The sequence below is a fragment of the Phalangium opilio genome, unplaced genomic scaffold (genome assembly GCF_054372755.1).
Source record: "Phalangium opilio isolate 3A_F unplaced genomic scaffold, DU_Popi_V2 ptg000054l_1, whole genome shotgun sequence".
Lineage (NCBI taxonomy): Eukaryota > Metazoa > Arthropoda > Arachnida > Opiliones > Phalangiidae > Phalangium > Phalangium opilio.
The window spans coordinates 581,263-597,596 of record NW_028324173.1 but is presented as its reverse complement, the minus strand read 5'-3'; the positions used below and the strand labels follow the sequence as shown (position 1 = coordinate 597,596).

The 16,334-nt window shown below is 32.6% G+C and overlaps 1 protein-coding gene and 1 non-coding gene across 2 annotated transcripts; one reads left to right on the top strand and one right to left on the bottom strand.

The window, feature by feature from the left end:
- Positions 1-12,532: 12,532 nt before the first annotated feature.
- LOC149668684 (sterile alpha motif domain-containing protein 3-like) lies at positions 12,533-15,245 on the bottom strand. Its single transcript, XM_089840428.1, has 7 exons — positions 14,926-15,245; positions 14,689-14,853; positions 14,047-14,158; positions 13,775-13,990; positions 13,364-13,582; positions 12,962-13,310; positions 12,533-12,887 (listed from the first exon to the last, which is right to left on the bottom strand). The coding sequence occupies exons 1-6, from the start codon at positions 15,243-15,245 to the stop codon at positions 13,119-13,121; spliced, it is 1,224 nt and encodes a 407-aa protein (XP_089696554.1). The 3' UTR covers positions 12,533-12,887; positions 12,962-13,118.
- Positions 15,246-15,725: 480 nt separating this feature from the next.
- Positions 15,726-15,798, top strand: TRNAV-CAC (transfer RNA valine (anticodon CAC)). The gene has a single exon. It is a non-coding gene; the product is annotated as a tRNA-Val (tRNA).
- The last annotated feature ends 536 nt before the right edge of the window (positions 15,799-16,334 follow it).

The following is a 16,334-nucleotide window of genomic DNA, read 5'->3' as shown; positions in this document are numbered from 1 at the left end:
TATATTTTAATTGTATAGTTTAAATATTGATAATTATAATGAAATTTAGGTAATCGGACCTTTTAAAGGCTTAACACGTAAGTTTTGAGGTGATTTCAGGTTTACAAGTGGGGACCTAAACAGTCTTCCAACCTTATATCTGGGGACATTTGTGTATAAATTATTAGATTTTGTACTAGTGTCGAAGCCTATATTGTTCCATCAAGTATTTCAATTTCATTTTTCACACTCGATAAATTTACAAGTGGGGACCTTCACAGTCATTTCAACAGACAAGTGGGGTCTTTTAAACACACATTTTCTAATTTCATGTATATTTTAATTGTATAGTTTAAATATTGATTATTATAATGAAATTTAGGTAATCGGACCTTTTAAAGGCTTAACACTTAAGTTTTGAGCTGATTTCAGGTTTACAAGTCGGGACCTAAACAGTCTTCCAACCTTATATCTGGGGACATTTGTGTATAAATTATTAGATTTTGTACTAGTGTCGAAGCCTATATTGTTCCATCAAGTATTTCAATTTCATTTTTCACACTCGATAAATTTACAAGTGGGGACCTTCACAGTCATTTCAACAGACAAGTGGGGTCTTTTAAACACACATTTTCTAATTTCATGTATATTTTAATTGTATAGTTTAAATATTGATTATTATAATGAAATTTAGGTAATCGGACCTTTTAAAGGCTTAACACTTAAGTTTTGAGCTGATTTCAGGTTTACAAGTCGGGACCTAAACAGTCTTCCAACCTTATATCTGGGGACATTTGTGTGTAAATTATTAGATTTTGAATTAGTGTCAAAGCCAATATGGTTCAATCAAGTATTTCAATTTCATTTTTCACACTCGATAAATTTCCAAGTGGGGACCTTCACAGTCATTTCAACAGACAAGTGGGGTCTTTTAAACACACATTTTCAAATTTCATGTATATTTTAATTTTATAGTTTAAATATTGATTATTATAATGAAATTTAGGTAATCGGACCTTTTAAAGGCTTAACACTTAAGTTTTGAGCTGATTTCAGGTTTACAAGTGGGGACCTAAACAGTCTTCCAACCTTATATCTGGGGACATTTGTGTATAAATTATTAGATTTTGTGCTAGTGTCGAAGCCTATATTGTTCCATCAAGTATTTCAATTTCATTTTTCACACTCGATAAATTTACAAGTGGGGACCTTAACAGTCATTTCAACAGACAAGTGGGGTCTTTTAAACACACATTTTCTAATTTCATGTATATTTTAATTGTATAGTTTAAATATTGATTATTATAATGAAATTTAGGTAATCGGACCTTTTAAAGGCTTAACACTTAAGTTTTGAGCTGATTTCAGGTTTACAAGTCGGGACCTAAACAGTCTTCCAACCTTATATCTGGGGACATTTGTGTATAAATTATTAGATTTTGAATTAGTGTCAAAGCCAATATGGTTCAATCAAGTATTTCAATTACATTTTTCACACTCGATAAATTTCCAAGTGGGGACCTTCACAGTCATTTCAACAGACAAGTGGGGTCTTTTAAACACACATTTTCAAATTTCATGTATATTTTAATTTTATAGTTTAAATATTGATTATTATAATGAAATTTAGGTAATCGGACCTTTTAAAGGCTTAACACTTAAGTTTTGAGCTGATTTCAGGTTTACAAGTGGGGACCTAAACAGTCTTCCAACCTTATATCTGGGGACATTTGTGTATAAATTATTAGATTTTGTACTAGTGTCGAAGCCTATATTGTTCCATCAAGTATTTCAATTTCATTTTTCACACTCGATAAATTTACAAGTGGGGACCTTAACAGTCATTTCAACAGACAAGTGGGGTCTTTTAAACACACATTTTCTAATTTCATGTATATTTTAATTGTATAGTTTAAATATTGATTATTATAATGAAATTTAGGTAATCGGACCTTTTAAAGGCTTAACACTTAAGTTTTGAGCTGATTTCAGGTTTACAAGTGGGGACCTAAACAGTCTTCCAACCTTATATCTGGGGACATTTGTGTATAAATTATTAGATTTTGAATTAGTGTCAAAGCCTTTATGGTTCCATCAGGTATTTCAATTTCATTTTTCACACTCGATAAATTTACAAGTGGGGACCTTCACAGTCATTTCAACAGACAAGTGGGGTCTTTTAAACACACATTTTCTAATTTCATGTATATTTTAATTGTATAGTTTAAATATTGATTATTATAATGAAATTTAGGTAATCGGACCTTTTAAAGGCTTAACACGTAAGTTTTGAGCTGATTTCAGGTTTACAAGTGGGGACCTAAACAGTCTTCCAACCTTATATCTGGGGACATTTGTGTATAAATTATTAGATTTTGTACTAGTGTCGAAGCCTATATGGTTCCATCAGGTATTTCAATTTCATTTTTCACACTCGACAAATTTATAAGTGGGGACCTTAACAGTCATTTCAACAGACAAGTGGGGTCTTTTAAACACACATTTTCTAATTTCATGTATATTTTAATTGTATAGTTTAAATATTGATTATTATAATGAAATTTAGGTAATCGGACCTTTTAAAGGCTTAACACTTAAGTTTTGAGCTGATTTCAGGTTTACAAGTGGGGACCTAAACAGTCTTCCAACCTTATATCTGGGGACATTTGTGTATAAATTATTAGATTTTGTACTAGTGTCGAAGCCTATATGGTTCCATCAGGTATTTCAATTTCATTTTTCACACTCGATAAATTTCCAAGTGGGGACCTTCACAGTCATTTCAACAGACAAGTGGGGTCTTTTAAACACACATTTTCAAATTTCATGTATATTTTAATTTTATAGTTTAAATATTGATTATTATAATGAAATTTAGGTAATCGGACCTTTTAAAGGCTTAACACTTAAGTTTTGAGCTGATTTCAGGTTTACAAGTGGGGACCTAAACAGTCTTCCAACCTTATATCTGGGGACATTTGTGTATAAATTATTAGATTTTGTGCTAGTGTCGAAGCCTATATTGTTCCATCAAGTATTTCAATTTCATTTTTCACACTCGATAAATTTACAAGTGGGGACCTTAACAGTCATTTCAACAGACAAGTGGGGTCTTTTAAACACACATTTTCTAATTTCATGTATATTTTAATTGTATAGTTTAAATATTGATTATTATAATGAAATTTAGGTAATCGGACCTTTTAAAGGCTTAACACTTAAGTTTTGAGCTGATTTCAGGTTTACAAGTCGGGACCTAAACAGTCTTCCAACCTTATATCTGGGGACATTTGTGTATAAATTATTAGATTTTGAATTAGTGTCAAAGCCAATATGGTTCAATCAAGTATTTCAATTTCATTTTTCACACTCGATAAATTTCCAAGTGGGGACCTTCACAGTCATTTCAACAGACAAGTGGGGTCTTTTAAACACACATTTTCAAATTTCATGTATATTTTAATTTTATAGTTTAAATATTGATTATTATAATGAAATTTAGGTAATCGGACCTTTTAAAGGCTTAACACTTAAGTTTTGAGCTGATTTCAGGTTTACAAGTGGGGACCTAAACAGTCTTCCAACCTTATATCTGGGGACATTTGTGTATAAATTATTAGATTTTGTGCTAGTGTCGAAGCCTATATTGTTCCATCAAGTATTTCAATTTCATTTTTCACACTCGATAAATTTACAAGTGGGGACCTTAACAGTCATTTCAACAGACAAGTGGGGTCTTTTAAACACACATTTTCTAATTTCATGTATATTTTAATTGTATAGTTTAAATATTGATTATTATAATGAAATTTAGGTAATCGGACCTTTTAAAGGCTTAACACTTAAGTTTTGAGCTGATTTCAGGTTTACAAGTCGGGACCTAAACAGTCTTCCAACCTTATATCTGGGGACATTTGTGTATAAATTATTAGATTTTGAATTAGTGTCAAAGCCAATATGGTTCAATCAAGTATTTCAATTTCATTTTTCACACTCGATAAATTTCCAAGTGGGGACCTTCACAGTCATTTCAACAGACAAGTGGGGTCTTTTAAACACACATTTTCAAATTTCATGTATATTTTAATTTTATAGTTTAAATATTGATTATTATAATGAAATTTAGGTAATCGGACCTTTTAAAGGCTTAACACTTAAGTTTTGAGCTGATTTCAGGTTTACAAGTGGGGACCTAAACAGTCTTCCAACCTTATATCTGGGGACATTTGTGTATAAATTATTAGATTTTGTACTAGTGTCGAAGCCTATATTGTTCCATCAAGTATTTCAATTTCATTTTTCACACTCGATAAATTTACAAGTGGGGACCTTAACAGTCATTTCAACAGACAAGTGGGGTCTTTTAAACACACATTTTCTAATTTCATGTATATTTTAATTGTATAGTTTAAATATTGATTATTATAATGAAATTTAGGTAATCGGACCTTTTAAAGGCTTAACACTTAAGTTTTGAGCTGATTTCAGGTTTACAAGTGGGGACCTAAACAGTCTTCCAACCTTATATCTGGGGACATTTGTGTATAAATTATTAGATTTTGAATTAGTGTCAAAGCCTTTATGGTTCCATCAGGTATTTCAATTTCATTTTTCACACTCGATAAATTTACAAGTGGGGACCTTCACAGTCATTTCAACAGACAAGTGGGGTCTTTTAAACACACATTTTCTAATTTCATGTATATTTTAATTGTATAGTTTAAATATTGATTATTATAATGAAATTTAGGTAATCGGACCTTTTAAAGGCTTAACACGTAAGTTTTGAGCTGATTTCAGGTTTACAAGTGGGGACCTAAACAGTCTTCCAACCTTATATCTGGGGACATTTGTGTATAAATTATTAGATTTTGTACTAGTGTCGAAGCCTATATGGTTCCATCAGGTATTTCAATTTCATTTTTCACACTCGACAAATTTATAAGTGGGGACCTTAACAGTCATTTCAACAGACAAGTGGGGTCTTTTAAACACACATTTTCTAATTTCATGTATATTTTAATTGTATAGTTTAAATATTGATTATTATAATGAAATTTAGGTAATCGGACCTTTTAAAGGCTTAACACTTAAGTTTTGAGCTGATTTCAGGTTTACAAGTGGGGACCTAAACAGTCTTCCAACCTTATATCTGGGGACATTTGTGTATAAATTATTAGATTTTGTACTAGTGTCGAAGCCTATATGGTTCCATCAGGTATTTCAATTTCATTTTTCACACTCGATAAATTTACAAGTGGGGACCTTCACAGTCATTTCAACAGACAAGTGGGGTCTTTTAAACACACATTTTCAAATTTCATGTATATTTTAATTTTATAGTTTAAATATTGATTATTATAATGAAATTTAGGTAATCGGACCTTTTAAAGGCTTAACACTTAAGTTTTGAGCTGATTTCAGGTTTACAAGTGGGGACCTAAACAGTCTTCCAACCTTATATCTGGGGACATTTGTGTATAAATTATTAGATTTTGTACTAGTGTCGAAGCCTATATTGTTCCATCAAGTATTTCAATTTCATTTTTCACACTCGATAAATTTACAAGTGGGGACCTTAACAGTCATTTCAACAGACAAGTGGGGTCTTTTAAACACACATTTTCTAATTTCATGTATATTTTAATTGTATAGTTTAAATATTGATTATTATAATGAAATTTAGGTAATCGGACCTTTTAAAGGCTTAACACTTAAGTTTTGAGCTGATTTCAGGTTTACAAGTGGGGACCTAAACAGTCTTCCAACCTTATATCTGGGGACATTTGTGTATAAATTATTAGATTTTGTACTAGTGTCGAAGCCTATATGGTTCCATCAGGTATTTCAATTTCATTTTTCACACTCGACAAATTTATAAGTGGGGACCTTAACAGTCATTTCAACAGACAAGTGGGGTCTTTTAAACACACATTTTCTAATTTCATGTATATTTTAATTGTATAGTTTAAATATTGATTATTATAATGAAATTTAGGTAATCGGACCTTTTAAAGGCTTAACACTTAAGTTTTGAGCTGATTTCAGGTTTACAAGTGGGGACCTAAACAGTCTTCCAACCTTATATCTGGGGACATTTGTGTATAAATTATTAGATTTTGTACTAGTGTCGAAGCCTATATGGTTCCATCAGGTATTTCAATTTCATTTTTCACACTCGATAAATTTACAAGTGGGGACCTTCACAGTCATTTCAACAGACAAGTGGGGTCTTTTAAACACACATTTTCAAATTTCATGTATATTTTAATTTTATAGTTTAAATATTGATTATTATAATGAAATTTAGGTAATCGGACCTTTTAAAGGCTTAACACTTAAGTTTTGAGCTGATTTCAGGTTTACAAGTGGGGACCTAAACAGTCTTCCAACCTTATATCTGGGGACATTTGTGTATAAATTATTAGATTTTGTACTAGTGTCGAAGCCTATATTGTTCCATCAAGTATTTCAATTTCATTTTTCACACTCGATAAATTTACAAGTGGGGACCTTAGCAGTCATTTCAACAGACAAGTGGGGTCTTTTAAACACACATTTTCTAATTTCATGTATATTTTAATTGTATAGTTTAAATATTGATTATTATAATGAAATTTAGGTAATCGGACCTTTAAAAGGCTTAACACTTAAGTTTTGAGCTGATTTCAGGTTTACAAGTGGGGACCTAAACAGTCTTCCAACCTTATATCTGGGGACATTTGTGTATAAATTATTAGATTTTGTACTAGTGTCGAAGCCTATATGGTTCCATCAGGTATTTCAATTTCATTTTTCACACTCGACAAATTTATAAGTGGGGACCTTAACAGTCATTTCAACAGACAAGTGGGGTCTTTTAAACACACATTTTCTAATTTCATGTATATTTTAATTGTATAGTTTAAATATTGATTATTATAATGAAATTTAGGTAATCGGACCTTTTAAAGGCTTAACACGTAAGTTTTGAGCTGATTTCAGGTTTACAAGTGGGGACCTAAACAGTCTTCCAACCTTATATCTGGGGACATTTGTGTATAAATTATTAGATTTATTACTAGTGTCGAAGCCTATATTGTTCCATCAGGTATTTAAATTTCATTTTTCACACTCGATAAATTTACAAGTGCGGACCTTCACCGTCATTTCAACAGACAAGTGGGGTCTTTTAAACACACATTTTCTAATTTCATGTATATTTTAATTTTATAGTTTAAATATTGATTATTATAATGAAATTTAGGTAATCGGACCTCTTAAAGGCTTAACACTTAAGTTTTGAGCTGATTTCAGGTTTACAAGTGGGGACCTAAAAAGTCTTCCAACCTTATATCTGGGGACATTTGTGTATAAATTATTAGATTTTGTTTTAGTGTCAAAGCCTATATGGTTCAATCAAGTATTTCAATTTCATTTTTCACACTCGATAAATTTACAAGTGGGGACCTTCACAGTCATTTCAACAGACAAGTGGGGTCTTTTAAACACACATTTTCTAATTTCATGTATATTTTAATTTTATAGTTTAAATATTGATTATTATAATGAAATTTAGGTAATCGGACCTTTTAAAGGCTTAACACTTAAGTTTTGAGCTGATTTCAGGTTTACAAGTGGGGACCTAAACAGTCTTCCAACCTTATATCTGGGGACATTTGTGTATAAATTATTAGATTTTGTACTAGTGTCGAAGCCTATATTGTTCCATAGAGTATTTCAATTTCATTTTTCACACTCGATAAATTTACAAGTGGGGACCTTAACAGTCATTTCAACAGACAAGTGGGGTCTTTTAAACACACATTTTCTAATTTCATGTATATTTTAATTTTATAGTTTAAATATTGATTATTATAATGAAATTTAGGTAATCGGACCTTTTAAAGGCTTAACACTTAAGTTTTGAGCTGATTTCAGGTTTACAAGTGGGGACCTAAACAGTCTTCCAACCTTATATCTGGGGACATTTGTGTATAAATTATTAGATTTTGTACTAGTGTCGAAGCCTATATGGTTCCATCAGGTATTTCAATTTCATTTTTCACACTCGACAAATTTATAAGTGGGGACCTTAACAGTCATTTCAACAAACAAGTGGGGTCTTTTAAACACACATTTTCTAATTTCATGTATATTTTAATTGTATAGTTTAAATATTGATTATTATAATGAAATTTAGGTAATCGGACCTTTTAAAGGCTTAACACGTAAGTTTTGAGCTGATTTCAGGTTTACAAGTGGGGACCTAAACAGTCTTCCAACCTTATATCTGGGGACATTTGTGTATAAATTATTAGATTTATTACTAGTGTCGAAGCCTATATTGTTCCATCAGGTATTTCAATTTCATTTTTCACACTCGATAAATTTACAAGTGCGGACCTTCACCGTCATTTCAACAGACAAGTGGGGTCTTTTAAACACACATTTTCTAATTTCATGTATATTTTAATTTTATAGTTTAAATATTGATTATTATAATGAAATTTAGGTAATCGGACCTCTTAAAGGCTTAACACTTAAGTTTTGAGCTGATTTCAGGTTTACAAGTGGGGACCTAAAAAGTCTTCCAACCTTATATCTGGGGACATTTGTGTATAAATTATTAGATTTTGTTTTAGTGTCAAAGCCTATATGGTTCAATCAAGTATTTCAATTTCATTTTTCACACTCGATAAATTTACAAGTGGGGACCTTCACAGTCATTTCAACAGACAAGTGGGGTCTTTTAAACACACATTTTCTAATTTCATGTATATTTTAATTTTATAGTTTAAATATTGATTATTATAATGAAATTTAGGTAATTGGATGAGATATTTTTGTAAACGCTAGAATATAAACACCACTGGGCCCAGTTTAATGAAAGAGGAGGGAAATAGGGAGATAGAAACGCGCTCTATAAAATCCGCCGAAAAATGAAAAAAATACGGCGGGTAGTAACAAACATTTCTGGTACGATAAGATTTTTGACGCACTTCTTTCGCGCAAGGGGGGACCTAACCGCCTCTGTCTCTGTCATCCATTACGTAACTGAAATTTCTCTCTAGTATTGGTAGCCCGAAAGAGGAGAACCTGTAACGTCAACTGTGCGCGAATAAGTTGCGCGTTAAGAGCCGCGGCGTACCGTACATTTTCCCCTTCTCTCACTACGTATGGATCACTACTGCCTATGCTGATTCTCTCTGCCTATTTCCCTCCTCTATGGTTTAATTCATTATAAGTATTGTTCAGTGTATTTGATTTGACAATAGCCCACTCGATCACGAACTCAACGACGCAGGCTGCTCGCGCTATAGAAGCCCGTTCAAAGACATCGATTTACAAGTACAAGCGCGACTTTTGAAAAAAAATCGAAGGAACCGACAATTAACACTAAGTTCTAAGGGAGGAGGTAGATGTTTCGGTCAGATCCTTGGCCCTATTGATCAAAATGACCTGATATTTTAAGGAGAACCGTGTTTCGGCGTGTTTTATCATACTAAAAAGGATTCAAGCATCTAGTATGGATAGTTTTTTTTATATAAAAATTATTTTCCAAAGTCAAAATGATGGGTTCAGGCCCAAGACTGAATATATCTTCGGATCTAATTGTCCCAATGTCCTGAATTCTGAGGTGTGCTAATAAAAACCGATTTATAGTGTCATAATTGTAAATTCAGTCTCTTTGAATCAAATGGTCCAAATGTCCTGATATTTGAACGACAGGTGTGTTACAATATATTATATTACATCAAAAGGATTGAAGCTTTTAGATTCGGTAGATTTTTAAATAAAGATTAATTTCCTATGTCACAGAGTAACAGATTATAAAACTAAGACCTCTTGAACCAATTTTCTTAGATTTGTGAACATGCAGAGGGGCAGATGTCGCGAAAGCCCTTGGGGTGATGCCCAGCCATTCGCCATTTTTAATTGTTGTCCTTACTTGTTGGGCACGGCATTTATTTTTTACGGTGGAAACGCAGCTCCTGGCCCATTGGGCCGAATCCCATATGAACGCCAAAATGTGCGGTTTTATAATCTTAAAATTTTCAGTGCAGCTATTTAACGATACGTTTTTAATGCCGTACACTTTCCAAGATAAATAATGGCACTGCGATGGTCAAATCACAAGTTTAGTAGCAAGCCTCTATTGTAACCGAACCCTACCGAAGCTAAGCTATCCTAACCTGACCTGTAATACAATCAATATATTAGAAAAGGACCTTAATTATTGTTCAAGGGTGTTAAAAAATATAGCATTTATTGTTAAGCCTATAGAGAACAGGTAGCAAAAACACAAAAAAATCCTTCCTGTCACCATGGTTACCACTCTAGATTTAAATTTTTCAAACGGGTGCAATCTAGTAAGTTCTATCGAGAGCCCCTTCTCTTATACAAATATGTTTGTGTTATTAACCATCCCTTACAGTAAAAGTATTTACAAATAACTTATCGAAGGACTAGTCGCTTGAAAAGTCCCTGTACAACGATGACTAGTAAAGTCTTATCATTTAATTAACTACTGCCAAGGGCAGGGATTTCACTTTTACGTGTAATCCTTTAAGTACAGTCAAAGGTACAGCCGTGTAAACACATTTCTTTTCTAATGATTTTACCCGTAATCGGTGTACAGAGACTCGTAACGTGACTAGTCCATCGCTAAATTATTTACCGAAAATTCACTTAAAACATTTGAATAGTGGAATGTCAAAGATGAATTCCTGGAACGCACTTCAAAATTAACAAATTCACTGATAACTTCCGTGAATTCTCTTCAACATTACAAATTCACTGATGAATTCCGTAAATTCACTTCAAAATTTACGCATTTACTGATGAATTCGGTTTGATTTAGTGAATTCATTTAAAGCATTGATGAATTCAGTAAATTCTCTGAATTCACTTAAACATTCGAGAATTCATACTCGAATTCTATAAATCTATAAATTCACATGTGAATTCATTTTTTCTTGCGTGAAGTCATCTAACAAACTGATGAATTCCTTGAATTCTTTGAATTCTTTCTAAGAATTCTGTATTCAGTAGAGAATCATGAATTCATAAGGTTGAAAATGGAGGAATTCATAAATCTGAAATCAGGTGTACACTTTCTAGCGAGAGATAGCAGCCCCTCGGACCCCATTTCCCAACTTGCTTGGAGCTCCCCTAACACCAAATGCGTGTGTGGCATTCGCTGGGTTTAATATAAGACCAAACGGAATTAATTTTTATTATAGCTCTTTAATAATTGGCGGTATCTCCTAGATCGCGATTGATTTTAATTGCGCCTTTTACAAATAGCGAAAATTTCATTGTTTCATTAGGAACGTCTTGGCCGACATCGAAAAAGAAAGTAAGAGGCTGAAGGACAAAATAAAGAGGCTCCAAGAAAAAGAATTAGTGCATGAAAAGAAAAAGATGGCCTTCGAATTAGAAGTAGAAAAGCAAAAGAAAGCCTTTTTAATAGAAGAAAATGATCTTAAGGGTAAAAGGGAAAAGTTGGAAATGGGAATTCAGAAGTTTCAAATGAAACTGGAGGAAAATCTTCACAGTTTAAAAGAATACGAAACAGAAGTACACTGTTAAAAAAATCAGTTCACCTTTGAACCTTATAGGGTTCAAAGTCAAAAAACCCAGGCAGCACCCTTTTTGGTTTAAAATTGAACCATCTTAGGTTAGTTCAATTTTGAACCCTAGAAAAGGGTTCAAACTCTAACTATAATGGGTTCAAATATTCACCTTCGATTTACATTTATGTGAGAAGTTCACACATGAGCCTTTAAAGGTTCAAATACATAACAGTAACAGTCGTCTCATTGAATGGTTCAATTTTGAACTTTAGTGGGTTCAAATACCGACCTCTCACTTTCGTCAATTTTGAACTTTAAAGGGTTCAAATACCGCCCTCTCACTTTCATACAATTAAAGGGTGCAATTTTGAACCTTTATGGGTTCAAATATCGACCTCTCACTTTCATACAATTGAATGGTTCAATTTTGAACTTTAGTGGGTTCAAAAACCGACCTCTCACTTTCATACAATTGAATGGTTCAATTTTAACCTTTAAAGGGTTCAAATACCGACCTCTCACTTTCATACAATTGAATGGTTCAATTTTGAACTTTAATGGGTTCAAAAAAAGACCTTCCACTTTCAAGGCCGTATAATAGGATGGTTCAATTTGGAACTTTACTGGGTTCAAATTCCTTCCCCTCACTTTCGTATCATTAAATGGTTCAATTTTGAACTTCATTTGGTTCAAATACCGGCTACTCATTTTGTATCATTGAATGGTTCAATTTTGACTTTAGTGGGTTCAAATACCGACCTCCCAATTTCAAGGCCTTATCACTGTAGGGTTCAATTTTGAACTTTCTTAGGCTCAAATATCCACCACTCTCTCAAGATATCTCTCATTTTAAGATTTAAAAGTCAACTTTACAAGGTTCAAATACCACCATCATGGGATAGTTCACATTTAATTTTTTTAGGTTCAAATTAGAATAAAGTCAAACATGATCCTTAACTATTAACCCTATATAAAAATCTTAAATTTCACATTAATGACTGGTCAATGTAAGAGAATTTTTTATTGATTACTTAAGTTCAGAACTTTTAAAATAACATTCACAAAGACGAGTTAAACTTTGGCGCTTAAGTAATTTAAAATTGATTGGAAAGATGATCTTAGCTTTTTTTCTTGGTCAATTTTTAGAATTACCATTTGGAAAAATGCCAAAGTTTTTTTCAAAGATTGTTCGTACTGTAAATTGAAAATATAATAGCAGCAAAAACTAGTGGTGATGGCGTTTTCAATAGTAGAGCAACTTATTTTATCCTGACCAAAAGTAACCTCGGTAGGCTTTGAAAAAAAAGAGTCGCCCATTACTCTAACTAAAGGTTCTGGTTTTGGATCATCCTAATTTAAATGGTAAAGTATAAAATTTTAGCTCTGCTCTAAATAAAGTAAAGATTTCATTATCGGAAAAATACCTTATCCGATATCCAATCCTCTAACTCTTCATTAAATAAAAATGGCAGCCCCACCAAAGCTGCTGTGGTTCTTTTTTCTAAAATCGCAAATAAATAAGTGCATAAAATTATTATCAAGTAGGCTAGTTCCAGTTCCATTTTAGGAAATTATATAACTTCAATATATACGTTTGATTCTTTCATCATTCATGGCCACGGAAGCCATCTCCACTTTATGAATAAATGATTTTCTCTTTGGCTTTTTGTTAATGAATGACAAAATTTTTTCATGGTGAAGTTCTGCGAAATGGTAAACCAGTTTTTCAACATCACTGCATAAAGTTGTTCTTCTCTGTATTTCTTTGAAGATCTAAAATTAAATTGTAATATATTTAGTCGTTAACTATTATGAACAAGTAGTACCTGTTTTTCACAATGAAATGTAGGAAATTCTACAAATATTTGGGATATTGGAACGTTTTCATCGTGAACTAAATTTTCTCGGTAGATGAGCGTCACGCTCATTTTTTCGTCTATTAAGACGTGGTCTGGTTTCGCTTTTGTCCACTCTTTTTGAAGAATATTGATGTGTCCTTTAATACTTTCTTCGTCTTCACCTCCAAAATCACCACTCTTTGAATTCTTGAAACGAACAAAAGAAAATAAGCATTAAACGCCGCAATTAGCAATTTCACAAGTTCTTTGTCTTTACTAACTAAGCGATTCTCCGTAAACAAAAGTCAAAAGACGTTTAATTTTTTGTTGTTTTGGAAATAGGTCACTTAGTGTTTAAGTGACGAAGGTAATTTATATTAATTCCAATGTTTAACTTACCCCACGTTTAATCCTTTTCGGAACGGAAGCATTAGAAGTACTGCTTATACTGACTGCGTTGCCAATTTGGTCAGTAGAGTCGGTGGCTTTTCTCTTTGCTAACGCCACCTTAGCCAGCGTACCATGCGCAGATTTGGCTTTCGCTACTTCAGGGTCTGATGTCAAAGGCATCCTTTGGTGCTTAAACTTGTTTTTTAAAGATTGCCACCAAGTAGTCTAAAAATAATTGACTTTAACATACAAACCATAGTACATCTTACATTTGTACTTACATAGGATTTTGGAATTGTGTGAAAATCTCCATTTTCTTGCCTATCACTTAGAAATTTATGCTTTAATACAAGCCTTTTAACAGTCTCTTGATACTGATCATGTGTTGGATACCTTAAAAAGTTTCTCAATAAGAAAGCTATTAAAGGGATAGTGAAGTAGAACAACAAATTATTTCTTATCGATTAAGGCTGTTAAAATATTAGGATGAATCACTAAAACATTAACGTAAATTTATAATTAATAATTTTAAGTTATAATTTAAGCTTGCTCAGCCCAACCCATTTTTTCAACAAAAATTCTATAATGTATGCAGTTTTTTCTGCAAAAAATAACATAACCGATAAATTTTAAATTAACCGTCAAAAGCGGCCACTGATTGGTGACGGGAAAAACTCGATAATTTCTAAGGAGACCCCAAACTAAGAGAAACTTATACTTAGAGTGGGGATATCCTTGGAAATAGTTAAAACGGCATTTCACAATATTGAATCACAACTTTGTTAATTAATTAATTATACATTCATGTTAAAGTTTTGGTGAATCATCCTAATGTTTTTATGCATATATTAACAGCTTTAATCGGTTAAAATAACTTGTTCTACTTCACTATCCCTTTAAGAAACATAGATTTAAACGTTTACTTGGTGTATCGTGATAAATCCTCGTACAAGGTGTTGATAATTCGATTTCTGTACTTTCGCATAAGTACCATTTCATTTTTCTCTTCAATTAATTCCTCAATATCAGCTGCAAACTTTGGTACAGTATATACTAGAGGAAAAACTGGTTTACCTAGCGCGGCAGAGCTGCAATTAATTAAAAAAAACGTATTACGGCGGGAAGCATATTAATTTTGTATCCATCAAAAAATTATTAACCTTGTTAAAATAGTTGAATCCAAAATAGTATCATCATGGCTGCCCTCTGTAGTCTCGGTTAATATTTCACTTACATTAACTAATGTATCAACAACTCTAAGTGTAACCTTTAACTTAGATTCATGTTGTAGCAGTTCTTCGTCCTTAATGTCAATCCAGTCATCATATTTTTTTTCAAAAAATTGCAATAACAAGTTTTTAGTATCACATGTAATCTTGAAGAGTTCCTTCACCCCCGTCAATAAATCATTAAAAGTTCCGTTATCTTTGATAATGAGGTTTTTTTTAAACAGTCCATAGGTTATATGGTATTCTGGCATCTGAATTTGAATATATATTTTTTAATAGAAAATTAAAGTGAAAAAAGGCATAACATGCAAAATATTCATTTTGAAAAAGCACAGTGCAGTGAGTGCACTATGGTTTTTTTAACAATGACTATTTGAAAAAGAAATGCATAATGCCTATAATTCTACAGGGCCGGTAGGCTCTTGAAGATATGACTTGATACCGTTTTGTAACGTTAAAGTAATATTCATCCGCTTTTGCTAATATCCTATGGAGATTAACATGGGTTTTTCGTGATTTTTCCCCGCCGATAACTTAAAAACTACAGCGAAGATACTTATCGGAATTATCTTAAATTAACAATTAAGTATTCAGGGTGTGCTATCGGCCAGCTTGATCAAAACAATTAAGTCTAAGTATGTTAATTTTACTTAATTACAGAAGTACGGCTTTGACCATCGTGATTGGACATAATAATTAGCTAGATCTCTTGGAAAACTCAGTGTTACTACGTATCTGTAGTGTGGTGGTTATCACGTCCGCTTCACACACGGAAGGTCCCAGGTTCGAGCCCTGGTAGATACATGTATTGACCATCGTGATTGGACATAAGAATTAGCTGTATCTCTTGGAAAACTCAGTGTTACTACGTATCTGTAGTGTGGTGGTTATCACGTCCGCTTCACACACGGAAGGTCCCACGTTTCGTGCCCTGGTAGATACATGTATTGACCATCGTGATTGGACATAAGAATTAGCTAGATCAGTGGTACCACGTATCTATGGTGTAGTGGTTATCACGCCCGCTTCACACGGGGGAAGTCCCAGGTTCGAGCCCAGGTAGATACATGTTTTAACCATGGTGATTGGACATAATAATTAGCTAGATCTCTTGGAAAACTTAGACTTACCACGTGGCTGTGGTGTAGTGGTTATAATAAATATTTAACAATTATTTCACTTCACTTGGTTCAATAATGTGACATAGGTAACTTACATTTTCCCTATTTTTAAAACCATTAAACTAAGTAATATTAGAAGTTCAACAGATTGTCTAAAAAAGATGTTAAAATCCACTGTAAATGGTGCTTAAATGCCTAATATTTCCTTAATACTTGCAA

What these genes read in the sequence shown, in the direction of transcription:
- LOC149668684 (XM_089840428.1), bottom strand. Translation starts at nt 15,245, where the DNA reads ATGCCAGAATACCATATAACCTATGGACTGTTTAAAAAAAACCTCATT. An exon ending in CGAAAAGGATTAAACGTGGG is followed by an intron (nt 13,583 to 13,774) that starts GTAAGTTAAACA and finishes GTTCGTTTCAAG; the next exon opens with AATTCAAAGAGTGGTGATTT. An exon ending in CATTTCATTGTGAAAAACAG is followed by an intron (nt 13,311 to 13,363) that starts GTACTACTTGTT and finishes ATTTAATTTTAG; the next exon opens with ATCTTCAAAGAAATACAGAG.